The following is a 16,208-nucleotide window of genomic DNA, read 5'->3' on the forward strand; positions in this document are numbered from 1 at the left end:
TAGTCATGATTGTCTTGCATAACATAACTCATCTTCCCGAGGCAAGGGCGTTAACTAATTATGAAAGTCCAATTGCCACCCTTGCCGAACCAGGCTGGAATTATGGAGTTACATTTTGACTGGATAAACGAGTCTATGCATTATTCACTCAAAATCATGTAACGAACTAGACATCCGGTTCGTAAACAACATGGTTTTCAACATGCAGGTTTCGGTCACTGCATGTTTTGCAAAACATGTGTACAGTCAACAGGGCGTCGACAATTATCTTATGAATTTTCATGTTTTTAATCAAGGTGAGTTGATGTACTTTGCGGGAAAAGACACGTTTTATTACAATATAGATCTTGATTATTGATCAGATCGTCTTGACTGGGCGCCGCCATTTTGTTTGAAGCAAATGCACATGATATGTGAGATGGAATCTGATTGGTCAATAGGAGGGATACAGACGAGACATACTCGTAACAGCGACTGGTGGCGCTAGCTATAGGTTCGAGCCTGTTAATTCTAGCCTAATTTGGCAGAGGTGGAAGCTTTACTTTTACTGCCAGTTAATAACTCCCTTGCCTCGGAAAGATGACCATAACTGACCATAAGTCAAGTTTACCTTTCTAAATATTGCAGCAGTTCCAGTGTGTGCATGGAATGATTTGATTTAAGGCAGCTTCGAACAGTATCTCAGTTATATGTGTTATTAGTTCGGCTTGATGTGGGAAGGGGGCACTTGGGTAAAACTCGCAAAACCTACGTGCTGCTTAACTCGCGAACATAACCAGACGAATCTTGAACTGGAACCCAGGAACGGTGCTAGCTGACAAGCCCAAGGGACTAAACCCTGGACAGCGAATTGCATCGCCTTAGATGTGGTGAGGTGAAGTGGGGTTCAACGTTGTGTTCACGATTTAGTGCGATGCGGCCGGGGATCGAACCACAGACCTGCAGTTCTCCGAGCAGACACTCTATCCACTAGACCACGGAGGCATTTGCATCGCCTTTTACACATCCCTCGACCTTCATGATTTCTGGCACCGTACACTCCGCCACTGATACGTGCATCTCATAGTATTAGCAGTGGACAAAGGAGTAGAACTATTTGGCGTAGCAACAAAATTAGAAGTAAAATGGTAGATAACACGTGTTGACCATTTTTCTGTATCCAAAATGGTTACACTTTTATATAAATTTCCGTTTTTTTTGTATGGGAACCTTGGTTTGTGTGGAGTGGTCTCAAAACGGGTTTCGGTCCTAGCAATCCGCTACCGAACTCAAGCAAAGTCAAAATAAATGAGCTTGAATGACATATATTACATTGAATATATCATGATGGTTGCCTATGAAAAGAAAACGTAAACAACATAAAATTATCCCCTATCCATTATCAATATCATTTTTTAAACTTATAAACGTGTTAACTGAAATCCTCAAAGACCCAAAATACCCCTAGAGTGGGGTACAAGTACTACAGCCACCGCGCCCCCACAAACAAACTTCTGACGCTATTTGTTTTCATTGGATAACGAAGACCAATGGATGGATCTTTTCTGTCGTCCAATCACAGCCTATGAGAGTCGAAAACCGCCACTTTGCTTGTTGAGGCATGGACACTCAATACGATATATTTAGGGTCCATGGTTAAGGTAAACAGAATCCCGTCAACATACCTCGAAAGCTAAGGCCACAATATGACGCGCTCAACCAGCACACCCTTCTCTGTCGCATCAGTGCTCACTCGGCTATGTTACTAACATTGTACATCGGACAGCGAGAAGTAGGGATATTGCATGACCGCACTTTACAGCACATAACGACTGATCCCTCCGCATATTATACATAGTTCGTACAACATGGCGGCTGAGTTTGAAGACAGTTGTTTTTTATTCACAGACATCAGCTATATAATTTGATACCTAGAAACATGTATACAAGGGTTGGTAATGTGATATTTATGTGAACTGGCAGAACCTGTAAATCAAGTTCCAACAGTGATACCTCCTCGTTGTACGCCATGACCTTATAACATATTATCCTATTATATAGGTGAGTTAGGGTTACGTTTGGCTCGTGTGTTGAAAATCCGAAATCGTATTGGGTAGTATTTATGTATCGGAGGAACATCACTCCCTGTATATGATATGTTAATCAGAACGATCGTATTGGGGAGTATCTATGTATCGGAGGGACATCACTCCCCGTATATGATATTTTAATCAGAACGATCGTATTGGGAAGTGTCTATATATCGGAGGGACATCACTCTCTATCAATGATTCGTTAATTTAGAACGATCGTATTGGGAAGTGTCTATGTATCGGAGGGACATCACTCCCTGTATATGATTTGTTAATCAGAACGATCGTATTGGGAAGTATCTACATATCGGAGGGACGTCACTCCCTATCAATGATTCGTTAATCAGAGTGAGTGAGTTGGGTTTAACGCCGCTTTTAACATTATTCCACTTATATCACGGCGTGTCAGCTTAATGTGGGAGGAAAGCCCGAAGTGATGCAGGTCTCAGACGTTTACCACTTCGGTGCAACCCACGAGCACGGGTATGGTGCTGACAAACCTAGAAACATAATTGGGGCGAACCGGGATTCGAACCCACAATCATAGGTTTCTGGCAAGCCCAAGGGACGCAACTCTGCACAGCGAATCGCGGCGCCTTAGACGACTGGGCCACCCGTGCCCCCTCGTTAATCAGAACGATCGTATTGGGAAGTATCTATGTATCGGAAGGACATCACTCCCTGTATATGATTTGTTAAGCAGAACGATCGTATTGGGAAGTATCTATATATCGGAGGGACATCACTCCCTATAAATGATTCTTTAATCAGAACGATCGTATTGGGGAGTTCAACATATTCTAGGATCATCACTCCCTACCATCATTGGTTAATCAGAAAGATTTCCTTTGAACAGTGCCGTCCGGGTTCTCGAGGTTCAACTGTAAATTTATATAATTATTGGTCCATTCCCAGGTGAAACTGTTTCTGAGTTCATCAAAGCGCAGTGCTTTGTACCTGGGCTGGGACGGGTAACTCGAGCACTCGGGTCGGGTGGGTCCTGAGTAGGACCCGCGTACCCACATGACTACCCTGACCCGTGGTTAGTCACGTGACATACTGTTTTAAAATAATGACATCAACAATAAAACTCAATGGCTACACAAGTTTAGCTAATGTTCACATTTCTTTCTCACTATGCAAGCATTCGTTCCGACTTTTATATGTTCGAGTAAGGATAAAGCGTCTATCACCGGCAGTGTACACATGACCAGATCGTTTGATACATGTATCTAAATAGTTTTTGCCAGGGCTGCGGTAAAACAATTCCCATTCGGACATTTTGTACCCAACTCTCGAGGCCTATAGGGGGTGCCCGGGTAGGGTCGGGTAATGGGGTGTCGGGTACGCGGGTAGTAAATTTGGAATCGTCCCAGCCCTACTTTGCACCTGACTCTCTGTTAACCTCTTTCTACACACCTGCCATTACTACCAACTGTTATCTTATCCGCATCACTTCAGGATGCAAATGTTTGTATTTGGAGAATCCTACCTACGGTCTGGTCCTGTCTCTGTGGCATAACTAATATACATAGATTGCCTATGTTTATACAAACAATCATATTACATTGTTTACAGCAAAAGTAGGTCGGGAAAAACGTGAAATAACTACAGGATGGCCATGGGACTTCGACCGGTGTGTTGACTAAAAGTAACGAATATAATTCATTCGTAAACGAAATAGAAAAATTCACGAATCCCTCGATTATATCTTACAAAATAATGAGTTTATTGTTTTACCTGCCGTTTTTGATAACATGGATAGTGAACTATTGAAATGTATAATAGATTATTCCATTCAAACACCGTAGTTTGGCTATTATGATGACCATTTGAAATAGGGGTCTTATTTTCTATGACACCGGTTAGTATATAAAGTGATGCGGGTGTGCTGGGTGAAACTTATTCAGCAAACTTTCGCCTACCAGATATCAAGCACGGATAGAAAATGTCGGCTACCAAAGTCCTTGGTGTCTCGTTGATCTGCTTGGTACTATACAGTAAGTAAACTAATTATCTGTTATTTATTTGTTTGCACGAATGTTTATCTATATACTTAGGAAACGTCACAAACAGCAGAAGATGTTGAAGTTGAACAGTATTTGTACTGGTTACACAAATTTTAAAATGTATTTTTCAATCGAATGAAAAAATACCAAAATAATGAAGGTTTGTTTCATTTTTTGTGAATTTGAAACATAAATCCTGCACTAGGGACAAATAGTGCACTTTGCCTAAGTATAGTACCAGATGATGTTTCGTTATTTGTATATCATTGTATATATTTAGAGAGTGGTTTGGGTTATTGTAGGCAAATATATTGCACGTTATCAAATAAAATACATTTATGTAGCACAGTCTTAACGTGAGTCACCTTGTTTTATAATGAATTCAAAAAAGACTTTTCTGAAAATTTTCACTTTTTTAAAAAGAGCCCCAGTGCAGAACGCACCATCTGAAGTAAAACGTTTTAAACTTATATCAGGTTTTAGTCGGCTTTTCCTAAATCAGTTTATTATTTCCTTTTCGGACGGCTATACAATGCGTATGACGATGAGAAACATGAAACTCAAAAGATGCCACGTTACGAAAAGGGACACTTTCAACGTGGGTTTTGCCTTACTCTCCATGGTTGGAAAGGATTCTCTTACCGTGACTGTCTGAAGTACAATGTGATGTAGTGTCTCTAACCCAGACACCGCCTGAACCAGCCGCGCTATCTGGGCGTTAAGCCACCAGTCGAACGAGCAGCCCAGAGGCTATCAGGGCGTGACAATTCTATATTTTGATAGATGGTGAGGTGAAATGGGGTTTAACATCGCGTCCAAGATTATTGCACTTATATAGCGACACACATGTACGTGTGTGTGTGTGTGTTTGTGTGGCTGCTTGTACTAGTCCGGACTGATGCCGATTTATAGTGCTAGCCCACTGAGATACAATGCCGCAGTTTAACATGAATACCCCACTCAGACACAGAATACTGACTCCGAACCGACCAGTCCTTGTTTTAGCCCAGGGTAACAACAAGTACCATCTTTAAACGTCTATTGGTATGACGCGGTCGGGGATCGAACCACGGACCTTCCGCTCTCCGGGCGGACGCTCTACCACTAGACCACGGAGGCGGTCATATTTTGATAGAACCCGAATATTATAGGGACTTTTGTTGTCATCACTGCGAGGCGAAATGCAGGTTATCACGATTGTGTGTTTTGTGATGGAAAATATCCTGCATAAGAATAAACATTATATGTAGCGAGCCTTGCATACATGATAGTGTACCTAAACATTGCAAGTTTTTTTTCTGAAATGGGACCATTGATACTTTACGTCACAATGTCAGTGATTTTTCAGTCGGACAGTGACAACAGTCAATACACATTTGAATCAAATTTTATATTGTCTTTATACATTGGCCTAAAGTCTACCATATAGGCACAAAGACTTTTGCCTACAGATAATGTTTCAACTTTCGGGGCAATCCGTCTTGAGTAATTGACTTTATCAAACGTCACTTGTGTGAGAGTGTGGCGGGCAGTCATTACTGAATTGTGATATGCAGTCAGATATCCCCAACACACAGCGACAAAACGAAACAAGAAAAATTCGGCAATATTCGGCCAAATCCATCTGTTAATAATTCGTGAAAATACCCCCAGCTGTGGAGGTTTAAACGCAAAGGTAGGGCTGCAACGATACGCCTAGGTCACGATACGATACGTATCTCGATACTTACATCACGATTCGATACGTATCTCGATACGCTACGATACCCATAGTGACAAGAGAAGAAAAGAGATAAATGAAAATGAAAAATTGAACGAAAGTGAATGAATGTTCATGAGTCATAAAATATATACTGTAATGAGTATTTTAACTTAATGAATCATCTGCCATTTCCATGTAAATGGCTAGCAATCACTAAAGTAACAGTCCTTCATATTTGTGAGTTGTGATTAGATGGTAGATTCTAGGAGTAAATACTAAATGTCCCAGTGTCCAGTAACTAATGATTTGACATTTTCATGTATAAAGGCAAAAAAAACCAATTAAAAACAATTATAGCAACAGCCATGTTATACACCATTTGAAAGGTCTAATCCTGGTGTTTATAAATATGAAAGTTATGTTTATAACCTTATTTAAATAATGCATTGACAAGTTAATTAAGTTCGTTGTAAAAAAAAATGTAAGCTAACACATTCATAACGTCCAGATTAAGGACCAAGGAAGCGAAAATTTGACGATTTGGGGCAAATATAGGATTTCAAAAGATCTAGAGCTACTTATTCTTTTTTTATTTTCATTGTTTACGTAATTGGAAAATTATTTTAAAAAGAATTATGAATAGTGTCTGATTTCACCCATTTCCAGATAACAGCGGCTGTAGTAACATTGCCTGGAGTCTTTTCGTAGCTATAACATAAGATTTCATTGGATAAAAAATGGTTCCTAATGACGCTTTCTTGCCGAAATCTGCTACAAGGTTCATGATTGGTCAAATTTGAGCACGTGACCTGAGGCAGGCAATCAAATTACAAATCCTCGTGTGATGAATTTCAGATTTTTACGAAATATTTTGGTTAAATCGTGTTATTCTGAACGTTTTAAGGAAATCGCGATCTATATTAAAAATATGGAGTTTCGTGGATGTATCATTTTAGGTTCCAAGCTGTGCTAAAGATTTTTCATGCATATATTTTGGCATTGAACATCGTGTCCGAGCCGAGAATTCGATGCGACGAAAGCCGAGATGTCATTTGACTACTAACATTACACGCGATCGCAAGAAAAGATGGAAATAATAACTTAGCTGTAAGTTTGACCACTTTTATATATATTTTTGTTAATTTTATTTATCTCTTTGTATAATATATTTAAAGATTTGCTTGAAACGTCTTTGTTTTGCTCTTTGACATGTTCGATGTGCACCCGTTGTCGAAGTGTGTGTACGAGAATTATATTTTCAATAACATTGCGGGAAATAGTGAATAACTTTTTAATCTATCGATTAAAAATGATAAATTGAAAAAGAATTCGTATTTCAGACATTGTAAGATGTGATTGGTTTAATAAATGAATGGTATGACAGGTAGGTCCATAAAAATATTAAACTATTTTGACGTGACTAAGGCTTGGCCGGTTAACCGGCCTACGGCCGCGGTGCCTGGGGACTCAATCCTTCTTGGCCGGTTTACCGGCCTACGGTGTTGAAAGAGTTTAAACACATTTAAAACGTATCTGTGATAAAAGTTTATGTACAAAAACAAAGACGTACGTATATACGTCTTTCAAAAAACGTATCGTGAAAAATCGAGATACAGCACCTCACAAATCGCACACCGTATCGTATGGAGTGAATCGCGATGCATCGGTGTCCCTGGATATCGTTTCAGCCCTACGCAAAGGTACAAGAATAAATATCCCAACCGTCCTCGCTAAATTTCGTCGCAACTTATATCCCCAAAGATGCCCACATTTGTGAAATGCCTCAGCTACGCTTCTTTTAGATACCGGTGTTCGGAATCTTAAACTATTATATTGATGATAACAAATATCCTAGTAGTAATTTGTGCAGATCCCTGATTGTCAATTCTAACTCGATCGCTCATAGACAAGAACGACGCTACATTTGTTTGCAAACACTGAACTTAGTACCTACCTGACCTTCTATATTTGGATCATTATCCGTAACACACACACACACACACACACACACACACACACACACACACACACACACACACACACACACACACACACACACACACACACACACTCAAATATGTATCCTCTGGTACCCCATCTTCCCCAGGCAAGGGAGTTAACTGATTATAGAAGTCCAGTTTTCATCCTTGCCGAACTAGGCTGGAAATTATATTTTGGCTGGACTAACGAGTCCAATCAAAATCGAGTATAGAACTGGACAACCGGTTCGTAATCAACATGGATTTCAACGTGCAGGTTTCGGTCGACTGCAGGATTTGCAAAATATGTGGACCATCAACTGGGAGTCGACTGATCGTTGCCAAATCTTTTCATGGTGTTAATCAAGGTGTTCACGTTATATACACTTCGCGAGGTAAAACCCGTTTTATTACGATATAGATCTGGATAACCGATCAGATCGCCTTGACCTGGGGCCGCCATTTTGTTTAAAGCACATGCAAGTGATATGAGAGGTGATTGATCAACAGATGGGACATAGAAGGGACATAACTCATAATAGCCATTGGTGGCGCTACAATCGAGCCACGAAATTCCAGCCTATTTCGGCAAGGATGAAAACTAGACTTTTATAGTCAGTTAACTCCCTTGCCTCGGGAAGATGCGGGTACCCCCATATTTCAACAGTTAAGATGACATTGCTGATATTGCGTGGGATGAGTGAATCAAAACTTAAATTCCTGTTCATAACATTCGGCGATGGCTTCTGAAACTGAATTCAGCTTTATTCCGATAGAACACAATATCCTCGTAAAAAAACGTGTTTGTTTGCTTTGTGTTTTACGCCTCTTTCAGCAATATTCCAGCTCTATAAAGGCGGTCTGCAAAATAATCAAGTCTTGACCAGACAATCAAGTCATTGACATCATGAGCATCGATCAACACATTTGGGATACGATGACATGCATCAACCATGTCGGCGAGCCTGACGACCCGATCCCGTTAGTCGCCTCATCCGACAAGCATGGGTTGCTGAAGACCCCGAATCTTCAAGGGTCCGTTAAAAGGCGTGACCTCTATTGCGCCCCACGTGGTTTATTCTCCCTGCAGTGTTTTATAGTACGATAAACAACACTCCTCGCCGTTTATTACTTATATACATATTGTGATCGTGTTTCGCATTCTCCTGGCCGCCATTTTGTTTTACATCAGAGGTTACTTTGTATGCGTTTTATTTCGGGTATTGCCCTAAGTTATCCTTGAGTAGCACCGGTTAACTCAGGTTGAATCTAGTTAACCCTGGTTGCTGGAAATGCAGTTAACTCGGTTGACTCTATTGCACAAATGCTACCCCTGTTACATTTTAGACAGTTCCATACATTCATAGTCATTGGGGTCTCAATGCATGAGACCACCTCCGTGGTCTAGTGGCAGAGCGTCCGCCCGGAGAGCGGAAGGTCCGTGGTTCGATCCCCGGCCGCGTCATACCAAAAGACGTTTAAAGATGGTACTAGTTGTGACCCTGTCTGGCTCTCGGCATTAATAGGCTAAAACAAGGACTGGTCGGTTCGGAGTCAGTACAGTGTGTCTGAGTGGGGTATTCATGTTAAACTGCGGCATTGTATCTCAGTGGGCTAGCACTATAAATCGGCATCAGTCCGGACTAGTACAAGCAGCCACACACACACGTGCATGCACGTCGATATATAAGTGCAATAATCTCGGACGTGACGTAAAACCCCTTTTCATCTCACCTCACCTCACCTCACCTCACAGCATGAGTGCACACCTACAAGCGCCGTGCTCAGTTTTGTTAAAAATCCCCCGGGGCTTGTAAGTACATGTCGATACGTGCGTTGTCAGTGTATTCAAAGTGTTTCATCTTGACATTTATTTTAGACATGAGTCTTCTTGTAACAGCGTATTTCTAAAAAAAAAGAATAAGCGTTTATATTACAGCGTGTGAGTAATTATGATTTTTGATTAATAAAAATCTCCCTAATTACTGAGGACACGGGTGGCCCGGTCGTACAAGGCGCCGCAATTCGCTGTGCAGAGTTGCGTCCATTGGGAACACCAGAAACCTATGACCGTGGGTTCGAATCCTGATTCGCCCCGATTATGTTTCTAATTTGTCAGCACCATACCCGTGATCGTGGGTTTCACCAAAAAAATAAACGTCTGAGACCTACATCACTTTGGGTTTTCGTCCACAAACTGATATAACTGGAATACCGTTAAAAGCGGCGTTAAACTCACTCACTCGCATTAGACATTTGTCTACAATGATAATAATGTGTGGACATTTTATATAACTGCATGTGATCGGTGCTGAGTTTGGGGAACACGGCAGGTATACTCCGTATTACCCGTCTTGCATTGTCATGTGACACGTCATATGCGGGCACTTGGTGGGCGCTTGATTTGGAAAACAATGGGTGCCTTTTTTTATTGTTAATATCAGGGTATCTTGTATTTTTCAGTTGCTGCCGTCGATGCAGAGTGTGGAACTCTATCAAAGGTTAAGCTTGGGGCATGCGTGATGACATTTTCAGCGGCCAACGTAGGTAACCTTGCTCAACGCAAGGAGCGTATCGATGCTGGCAACACCACCTGCCCCACGGACATCTTCAAGGATAGCTGCAAGTAAGTAAATGTTTGGTGTTTGTTGTTTAACGCCGCACTCAGCAATATTCCAGCTACGTGACGGAGGTCTGTACATAATCGAGTCTTGATCAGATAATCTAATCATTGACATCATGAACATCGATCCACGCAATTTGGATACGATGACATGCATCAACCAAGTCAGCCTGTCCACCCGATCCCGTTTGTCGCCTCTATCGACATCCATTGTCGCCATTTATGGCAAGCATGGGTTGCTGAAGACCTATTCTAACCCGGATCTTCACGAGTGGCCCAGTCGTCTAAGGCACCGCGATTCTCTGTGCAGAGTTGCGTCCCTTTGACACGCCAGAAAACTATGATTGTTTGTTCGAATCCCGGTTCGCCCCGATTATGTTTCTAGGTTTGTCAGCACCATACCCGTGCTCGTGGGTTTCACCAAAGTGGTAAACGTCAGAGACCTGCATCACCTCGGGCTTTCCTCCCGCATCAAGCTTAACTGGAATATCACACATCATGGATTTCACCATCTTTTGTGTAGCTAATTTATGTATATGGCGGGATGCCATGTAAGTTCCAAACAACTCCAAGGCGCTAACAAGCACATTAGGGACTCAGCTGTAAATTAATTTGCATTCTTATTAATTAACGTGTTGCAGCGAAACCAATAAACAGAGTCTCGACATGGAGCTCGTCCAAACGTCTTCGAGAGCTTTAGACTGTTTAATAACATCTTGTTCATTCCTTGGAACATGATCGTCTGATGAAGCATTGCAAATTGTATGTGGTCATCAAAGAAGGAATAATCATTGCTTGGTTTCTCCAGATCCTACGGCGTCATGAAGGGGTGTGTTGACCTTGGTGGCTACCCTGAAGGCTGCGGAGCGGACTATGACATGAAACTAAGTATGTATCACTCACTCTGTACCTTACATCTGTTCCATAACTCTGTTCCTTTATTCCGTTCCCTCACCCTGTCCCTTGGATTTGTTCCCTCAATCTGTCCTTTAAATCTGTTCCCTCATTCTATCCCTTAAATCTGTTCCCTCATTCCATCCCTTAAATCTGTTCATTCTCTCAGTCCCTTAAATCTGTTCCGTCACTCTGCCCCTTGGATTTGTTCCCTCATTCTGTCCCTTAAATCTGTTCCCTCAATCTGTCCCTTAAATCTGTCCTCTCATTCTATCCCTTAAACCTGTTCTGTCACTCTGCACCTTGGATTTGTTCCCTCAATCTGTCCCGTTAATCTGTCCCCTCTTTCTATCCCTTAAATCTGTTCCCTCAATCTGTCCCTTTAATCTGTCCCCTCTTTCTATCCCTTAAATCTGTTCCCTCTTTCTGTCCCTTAAATCTGTCCCCGCTTTCTCTGCCTTAAATCTGTTCTCTCATTCTATCCCTTAATTCTGTTCCCTCAATCTGTCCCTTAAATCTGTTCCCTCTTTCTGTCCCTTAAATCTGTTCTGTCACTCTGCACCTTGGATTTGTTCCCTCAATCTGTCCCGTTAAATCTGTCCCCTCTTTCTATCCCTTAAATCTGTTCCCTCAATCTGTCCCTTTAATCTGTCCCCTCTTTCTTATCCCTTAAATCTGTTCCCTCTTTCTGTCCCTTAAATCTGTCCCCTCTTTCTTATCCCTTAAATCTGTTCCCTCAATCTGTCCCTTAAATCTGTCTCCTCTATCCCTTAAATCTGTTCCCTCTTTCTGTCCCTTAAATCTGTCCCCTCTTTCTTATCCCTTAAATCTGTTCCCTCAATCTGTCCCTTTAATCTGTCCCCTCTTTCTTATCCCTTAAATCTGTTCCCTCTTTCTGTCCCTTAAATCTGTCCCCTCTTTCTTATCCCTTAAATCTGTTCCCTCAATCTGTCCCTTAAATCTGTCTCCTCTATCCCTTAAATCTGTTCTGTCACTCTATCCCTTAAATCTGTCCTCTCTTTCTGTCCCTTAAATCTGTCCCCTCTTTCTATCCCTTCAATCTGTTCCCTCTTTCTATCCCTTAATTCTGTTCCCTCAATCTGTCCCTTAAATCTGTTCCCTCAATCTGTCCCTTAAATCTGTTCCCTCAATCTGTCCCTTTAATCTGTCCCCTCTTTCTTATCCCTTAAATCTGTTCCCTCTTTCTGTCCCTTAAATCTGTCCCCTCTTTCTATCCCTTAAATCTGTTCCCTCTTTCTCTCCCTTAATTCTGTTCCCTCAATCTGTCCCTTAAATCTGTTCCCTCTTTCTGTCCCTTAAATCTGTTCCCTCAATCTGTCCCTTTAATCTGTCCCCTCTTTCTTATCCCTTAAATCTGTTCCCTCTTTCTGTCCCTTAAATCTGTCCCCTCTTTCTATCCCTTAAATCTGTTCCCTCAATCTGTCCCTTAAATCTGTTCCCTCTTTCTGTCCCTTAAATCTGTTCTGTCACTCTGCACCTTGGATTTGTTCCCTCAATCTGTCCCGTTAATCTGTCCCCTCTTTCTATCCCTTAAATCTGTTCCCTCAATCTGTCCCTTTAATCTGTCCCCTCTTTCTTATCCCTTAGATCTGTTCCCTCTTTCTGTCCCTTAAATCTGTTCCCTCAATCTGTCCCTTTAATCTGTCCCCTCTTTCTTATCCCTTAAATCTGTCCCCTCTTTCTCTCCCTTAAATCTGTTCTCTCATTCTATCCCTTAATTCTGTTCCCTCAATCTGTCCCTTAAATCTGTCCCCTCTTTCTTATCCCTTAAATCTGTTCCCTCTTTCTGTCCCTTAAATCTGTTCCCTCTTTCTGTCCCTTAAATCTGTCTCCTCTATCCCTTAAATCAGTTCTGTCACTCTATCCCTTAAATCTGTCCCCTCTTTCTGTCCCTTAAATCTGTCCCCTCTTTCTATCCCTTAAATCTGTTCCCTCATTCTATCCCTTAAACCTGTTCTGTCACTCTGCACCTTGGATTTGTTCCCTCTTTCTGTCCCTTAAATCTGTTCTGTCACTCTGCACCTTGGATTTGTTCCCTCAATCTGTCCCGTTAATCTGTCCCCTCTTTCTATCCCTTAAATCTGTTCCCTCAATCTGTCCCTTTAATCTGTCCCCTCTTTCTTATCCCTTAAATCTGTTCCCTCTTTCTGTCCCTTAAATCTGTCCCCTCTTTCTATCCCTTAAATCTGTTCCCTCTTTCTGTCCCTTAAATCTGTTCCATCTGCCCCTTAAATCTGTCCCCTCTATCCCTTAAATCTGTTCTGTCACTCTATCCCTTAAATCTGTCCCCTCTATCCCTTAAATCTGTTCTGTCACTCTATCCCTTAAATCTGTCCCCTCTATCCCTTAAATCTGTTCCGTCACTCTGCCCCTTGGATTTATTCCCTCATTCTGTCCCTTAATTCTGTTCCCTCTTTCTGTCCCTTAAATCTGTCCCCTCATTCTATCCCTTAAATCTGTTCTGTCACTCTGCACCTTGGATTTGTTCCCTCAATCTGTCCCGTTAATCTGTCCCCTCTTTCTATCCCTTTAATCTGTCCCCTCTTTCTATCCCTTAAATCTGTCCCCTCTTTCTGTCCCTTAAATCTGTTCCGTCACTCTGTCCCTTAAATCTGTCCCCTCTATCCCTTAAATCTGTTCCCTCAATCTGTCCCTTTAATCTGTCCCTTAAATCTGTCCCCTCTTTCTATCCCTTAAATCTGTTCCCTCAATCTGTCCCTTTAATCTGTCCCTTAAATCTGTCCCCTCTTTCTATCCCTTAAATCTGTTCCCTCAATATGTCCCTTAAATCTGTTCTGTCACTCTGTCCCTTAAATCTGTCCCCTCTATCCCTTAAATCTGTTCCGTCACTCTATCCCTTAAATCTGTCCCTCTATCCCTTAAATCTGTTCCCTCTATCCCTTAAATCTGTTCCCTCAATCTGTCCCTTTAATCTGTCCCTTAAATCTGTTCCCTCAATCTGTCCCTTAAATCTGTCCCCTCTTTCTATCCCTTAAATCTGTTCCGTCACTCTGCACCTTGGATTTGTTCCCTCACTCTGTCCCTTAAATCTGTCCCCTCTTTCTATCCCTTAAATCTGTTCCCTCACTCTGTCCCTCAACATTATCCGCTAAGAAAGCAGCTTTCTTGAGCTTTGCGGCACTAGTTATAATCTCGCTACCATTCCTGACTATGCTTTGAAAAGCCTAAAAGTACCGATGACTATTATTACTTGATAAATGTTTTGAATATTACATGTAGTGAATATATTTTGAAAATGCTCCAAGATAGTAACATTGGGTGTGTACATGCATGTGGTTAATTTGTATGTGTGGTATCATATAATCGGTGTTCATGATTTATATCTTTTGTCATTGCAGAGGAAAAAAATATTGAGTGTACACACGTGGAACTGTACAACTTGTGTGGAGGTATGTGTATCTTGACATTATTTGAACTGTACTTGTAAGATATTCTGTTTTGGTTACTTATTATAGTTTTTATATTTGTTTTATATTATATAAAGAAAGATATATCTTCTCACATTTTCTGATTGTGCTGGCGCTTCTAGTTCATGTGAAGTTAGCACAATCGGTGAAAAATAATAGAGTTCAAATATTACCCACTTTTTCTAATTTTACCTTCACTTCTAGTTAATTGTAAACTCGAACACTCGGTGAAAATTGACAGACGAGTTCAAATATTACCGGGGTCCCACATTTTCTGATATTACTTGCGCTTCTAGCTAATTGTAAATTCGCACATTCGGTGAAATTTGATAGACCAGTTCAAGTACCATATCACTTTATTTGTTCACTTCGTCGTATTTGTAGGTGCTACTGCCCTGGTGACCAGCTTCACGCTGCTCATCACATGCCTCATCACCATCTTCAACTTGTAAATATGGGAAGAAAATCAGGTACGTTTCTGAAAGCTGGCCCCACTGAATACACAAAACAAACCACGCTGCATTCACTTGGGATGAAACGGTACATCGATGCAATGCAATGGGCCATGTGGAAATGCGTTCATAATTTTCACATATAAGCCAATACTCACTTTTTCAGAAATAGCATTCCCCTAATGACCCCCCATTTAGTGTATGCGCGAGTTGGGGCTGACACCGCTTTTAACAGTATTCCCGTTATATCACGGCGTGTCAGCATAATGTGGGAGGAAAGCCCGAAGTGATGCAGGTCTAGGACATGTACCAATTTGGTGGAACACACAAGCACGCGTGCTGACAAACCTAGAAACATAACCGGAGCGAACCGGGACTGGTACTCTCGACGGTAGATTTCTGGTTGGCGGGTGTTAGGTTTGCTGGATTTTTAGTATATTTACATGATGGGTTGGCCTAGTGGTTAAAGCGTTCGCTTGTTACGCCAACGGCCCGGGTTCGATTGTCCACATGGACACAATGTGTGAAGCCCATTTTTTGTGTCCCTTCTGTGAAATTGCTGGAATATTGCTGAAAGCGGCGTAAAATCATACTCACTCACTCACTCATTCAATAATCCTTGCATTCCTCATTCCTTTGCAGAGAGGCACGCACAGCACGATCCACAGTCCACGGGAATATCATGAACCACGCTTACTTGAGCTTCAAAAGAGAATCTTCATCGCACTAAACATGACTGTGGCTCTGGATTTAGTTTTCAGCCATCACTTTCAAACAATGCTTTGTAACAAAGTGCAATTGTAGCAGTACAACTAGGCCCACTCATATACAGGCGTTTACAACCCTCTCTGCATTCAACTGTCATCCGAGTTGCGGTGTGCGGAGACCACGTTGTCATTGATGCACCACCACTGAACGTACTTGGTATCAATATTATATGAAATTAACTACATGATCAGTGCTTTAGCAAACCGATATATTGTTGTTTGTTGTTGTGAGAGAAAAATAAATCTGATAAATTCTCTGAA

General features: G+C 41.6%; 1 protein-coding gene across 1 annotated transcript; it reads left to right on the forward strand.

Annotated features, from left to right (window-relative positions):
* The first annotated feature begins 3,961 nt into the window (after window positions 1-3,961).
* LOC139463803 (uncharacterized) lies at window positions 3,962-16,208 on the forward strand. The gene is made up of 6 exons (XM_071245117.1): window positions 3,962-4,072; window positions 10,226-10,388; window positions 11,194-11,273; window positions 14,660-14,710; window positions 15,113-15,198; window positions 15,823-16,208. The coding sequence occupies exons 1-5, from the start codon at window positions 4,021-4,023 to the stop codon at window positions 15,178-15,180; spliced, it is 414 nt and encodes a 137-aa protein (XP_071101218.1). The 5' UTR covers window positions 3,962-4,020; the 3' UTR covers window positions 15,181-15,198; window positions 15,823-16,208.

This window comes from Haliotis cracherodii, unplaced genomic scaffold (assembly GCF_022045235.1).
Source record: "Haliotis cracherodii isolate W230 unplaced genomic scaffold, xgHalCrac1.p SCAF_16, whole genome shotgun sequence".
NCBI classification, from domain to species: domain Eukaryota; kingdom Metazoa; phylum Mollusca; class Gastropoda; order Lepetellida; family Haliotidae; genus Haliotis; species Haliotis cracherodii.

Excerpts from the sequence above, each read along its gene's own strand:
- LOC139463803 (XM_071245117.1), top strand. The coding sequence starts at position 4,021 with ATGTCGGCTACCAAAGTCCTTGGTGTCTCGTTGATCTGCTTGGTACTA. Across the intron at positions 4,073-10,225 it reads GATCTGCTTGGTACTATACA|TTGCTGCCGTCGATGCAGAG; the intron begins GTAAGTAAACTA and ends TGTATTTTTCAG. Across the intron at positions 14,711-15,112 it reads ACTGTACAACTTGTGTGGAG|GTGCTACTGCCCTGGTGACC; the intron begins GTATGTGTATCT and ends TCGTATTTGTAG.